Genomic DNA, 3691 nt, shown 5'->3' with positions numbered 1-3691 from the left:
CCAATCACCCATCCTTCCGACTTCCTCACTTCTCCTGGGTGCTCGGCGTGGCCTCAACAGAGTCCCAGGCCTTCACCAAACCAGTCATGCGTTCCTGGAGAAAGAGAACGCTCAACCAACTTCCACTTGACACTGCCGGAACCATCAACGACTCCAATTTTCAACAACTTCAAGAATTGTTCCCATTACAAATGCAAGTATTCAATTCAATGAAATGTGAAAATGAAATTCTGATGGTTCTTCTCATAGACCCTCTTCCGGTTTCCAATTTCATCCTATCACTAACCTATTTATGTATTCATGTGTGTATGTTGTTTAGTTTATTTATATTCATATAAATATCTATATTTAGTTAATAAAACTTGTACATAATATGTATTTGGTTCTGTTTTGTTTGCAATACAAGTCACTTTACGATCACGGTTTTTGCTACTGGCTCAAAGTACTGTACAGGCGAAGAAATAATTATTCTTCGGTGGCCATGGAAGATACCCTTTATTAGAATAAATTAATAATCAAAATAGTTCGTTGGAAGAACTGATTAATTGATTGTAATATTAATTCAGCCACATCAAGTTAATCCAATTAACTGACCCAAATATTTATAATTAATAATAACAAGATATTATTGATTATTAATATTTCCAAAAAGCTGAGTTCCTTACAACTGAAACAAAAAATAAACTGTTTGAACAGGAAACCACATATGCAAATCCTTCTTTTCGTATTTGGTTTGTACATGACCCAGAACTGCACATTGCATATTTTCTTCTTTTTGAAGGTTTGCCAAACAGGTTGAGGAATAAATTATATACATTCGTTCCAAAAATATATTTTGATATTTATCAATCAAAATATAAAATATTAAAGCTTATCGTTTGATATGGTTTATTTATTTGTAAGTTGGTTTGAATAAGAGTCTACGAAAGAGTAGTTTTTTTTTTATCTTGTTCAAGATAATGATTAAACGTGTAACAATTAAAAATGTTCAAGATGATGATTAATGTTCATTGCTGTAGCTATTATAGCCTAGGGTTTCTACATGCCTTAAAAGGGGTCTTCCACAAATGAAGGCCTTTAAAGGGTCTTAAATGTATTATTCATTAAATGTTTCAGGAAGTCTTAAATTCATAGTCATGGCATTAAATGTTGCATGAGGGATTTTCACACTGTTGTATTTTGTTTTAAGAGAAGGTCTAATTTCTATACCATTAGAGGCTACACATGCTGCTTCATCTGTCAGTAACCCTTGGAAGAAATGATGTTTTACTGACAAAGTTCGGGAGGAGCACGTTCAGATAACTAAACCTAATTAAACACACATGGAGCACACTCAGATAATCAAACCTAATTAGACACGAGTGGAGCACACTCTGCTAATCAACTCAATCAACAAGTCAAGAGGTGTAAATACACACAGCAAACTTACCTCCGTTCATTTTTTCAGTTTAACAGCATCCCTCCACCACCCCATCTCCTCACTTTATAGTCCTAAATACACTTAAAACTGGGGTGTATAGGTTCGGGCCGAACTCGGAGCTCGGAGCCCTCCCCCGGACAGCACGCCAAATAAGCTTTAAACCTTATACACTCTGTGTCAGTGTGAACTTGGAAGAAGTCATTGTTATTAATCTCGGACAATTGATTTGTATTGAAAAACCAGAGAGATGTTATTTTAAGAAAAATGTAAAATGATTTAAAAGATCTGTTGAAAGATGTATTTTTAAACTTTAAAATGTTGCTTTAAATACAACCCCTCAATTGCTCCTTTGACATTAACTGTACATTAAGGGCACATATTAAAGAATTGTGTTCCCCTAACCCATATAGTATGTCATATAATCATATATTAAAGTTCCTGTATATGTGTACCTCAGAGTTATTTTCAGAAATTTCAGAAATTGACTGCATTTTTTGAGACATTTTTTAATTATTTGCTTTCAATAACAAATACTTCTTTTTGTCCTTCTCTTCAGATCTGAAAATGTTAATCACAAATGGCTCATCACTTAGTCGTCCGAGTCTAATAGTGATGTTTGCAGGTTTCATCTCTCTGATAATCATGTTTTTTTGGTTATCACCGTCAAACAACTGTCCACCTCAACTTATTATTCCTAAACAATACAACTCTGACACGAACAAGAGCTCTGTTTCTGATGCAGCAAAAGACAAACCTATTCTTCTGATGTGGTTCTGGCCTGAAGATTTCAGATTTGACCTGAATGATTGCAAAACTATTTTCAATATCGATAGTTGTCTGTTGACGGATGATAGATCTCTCTACAGCAATGCAGACGCTGTCCTCATTTATCACAAGTCCATTAGTTGGGACTTGACCAACCTTCCTCCATCTCCCCGTCCTCCGTTCCAGAAGTGGATTTGGTTTAATTTAGAATCACCGACCAACACTCAGAAAATACCAGGTATAGAAAACCTGTTCAATCACACTCTCAGCTACAGACAGGATGCTGATATTTTTACCAGGTTGCATTTGACTGTCAGGAAGAAACCAGATGAGGAGTTTGTAATTCCCAAAAAGGACAAACTGGTGTGTTGGATTGTGAGTAACAGTGGCTCAACAGGTGTCGGCACAAGGATCCAGTTTTACCAAGAACTCAGCAAACACATCCAAGTGCATATGTTCGGAAAGGCTTATGCAAAGTTCTTGGATCATTCCGAATACTATCCTACCCTAGCAAGCTGCAAGTTTTACCTTTCCTTTGAGAACTCCATCCACAAGGACTACATCACTGAGAAGATAAATGGGCCGCTTGCTGCAGGAACCGTCCCTGTGGTTCTGGGTCCTCCCAGAAAAAACTATGAAAACTTTTATCCCGGCGATGCCTTCATTCATGTGAATGACTTCCCAGATGCAAAGTCACTAGCAGAATATCTTCTTCAGCTGGACAAGGACGAAGAAGCATATCGCAGGTTCTTTAACTGGAGGAAATATCTCTCTCCAACTCCTCATTTACTGCAGCAGCAGGAGTTTGATCTGCCCATATGCACTGCTTGTGATTATATAGCTACACACAAGGAATATAAAGAAATTCGGGATCTCTATGAATGGTATTTCAATTGATTGATGTTCACCTTTGATTGTGGATTTTCTTACATATGCCGATGGTTTTTAAAGTGTTTTGACCCTTGCTCTTTTGTAAATTTGGATAAAAAAACTGGCAAAAGTTAATAAATGTTATATCTCTCTCAAGGTTGTTTGGAATGTTTTGGGTCAGTGAGATTTTTAATGTTTTTGAAAGGTTTTTAATGTTTTTGCACAGGGCCGGCGCCCCGCACACACACATCAAGCACTGCGCGTAGGGCACCAAAAAATCTGGGTCGGGAAAAATCATCACAATAGGCTACTAGTATAAATAACAAATAAAATGTCTAAAGCATGTTAATATACAAAAGCAATACAACAGTAATATAGGCCTAGACCAAATTAGTCGAGAAAAAGGTGAATCTCCTGTGCCAGTCTCCCTCTGGTGCCCCCCCTTCCCCACCTCTCAGTGGTCTGTTCGATTATGCCTCAATCAATGTCAAATTTGACAGACACCGACCTCAGACATAGCCTCGAAAAGGCACCAAGAGTCGAGGGCGGAAAAAGAAGAGACAGCGGGATGATACTCGTGTGTCGCTTGCAGGTAAGACAATGTTTTAAACAAAAATGTTAGTTTTGTAGCGCGGG

The 3691-nt window shown here is 37.4% G+C and overlaps 1 protein-coding gene across 1 annotated transcript; it reads left to right on the top strand.

Moving 5' to 3' along the window:
* Positions 1-742: 742 nt before the first annotated feature.
* LOC143715222 (4-galactosyl-N-acetylglucosaminide 3-alpha-L-fucosyltransferase 9-like) lies at positions 743-3250 on the top strand. Its single transcript, XM_077206865.1, has 2 exons — positions 743-794; positions 1977-3250. Exon 2 carries the CDS (start codon positions 1985-1987, stop codon positions 3080-3082), a length of 1098 nt encoding a protein of 365 aa, XP_077062980.1. The 5' UTR covers positions 743-794; positions 1977-1984; the 3' UTR covers positions 3083-3250.
* The last annotated feature ends 441 nt before the right edge of the window (positions 3251-3691 follow it).

Source organism: Siphateles boraxobius, unplaced genomic scaffold, assembly GCF_051911475.1.
Source record: "Siphateles boraxobius isolate OS27281-9 unplaced genomic scaffold, OSU_SipBor_1 57, whole genome shotgun sequence".
NCBI classification, from domain to species: domain Eukaryota; kingdom Metazoa; phylum Chordata; class Actinopteri; order Cypriniformes; family Leuciscidae; genus Siphateles; species Siphateles boraxobius.
The sequence above is the reverse complement of the archived record's forward strand: the minus strand, read 5'-3'. Positions and strand labels throughout refer to the sequence as shown.

Bases quoted from the DNA above. Each gene is read 5' to 3' on its own strand.
- LOC143715222 (XM_077206865.1), top strand. From the start codon at position 1,985: ATGTTAATCACAAATGGCTCATCACTTAGTCGTCCGAGTCTAATAGTG.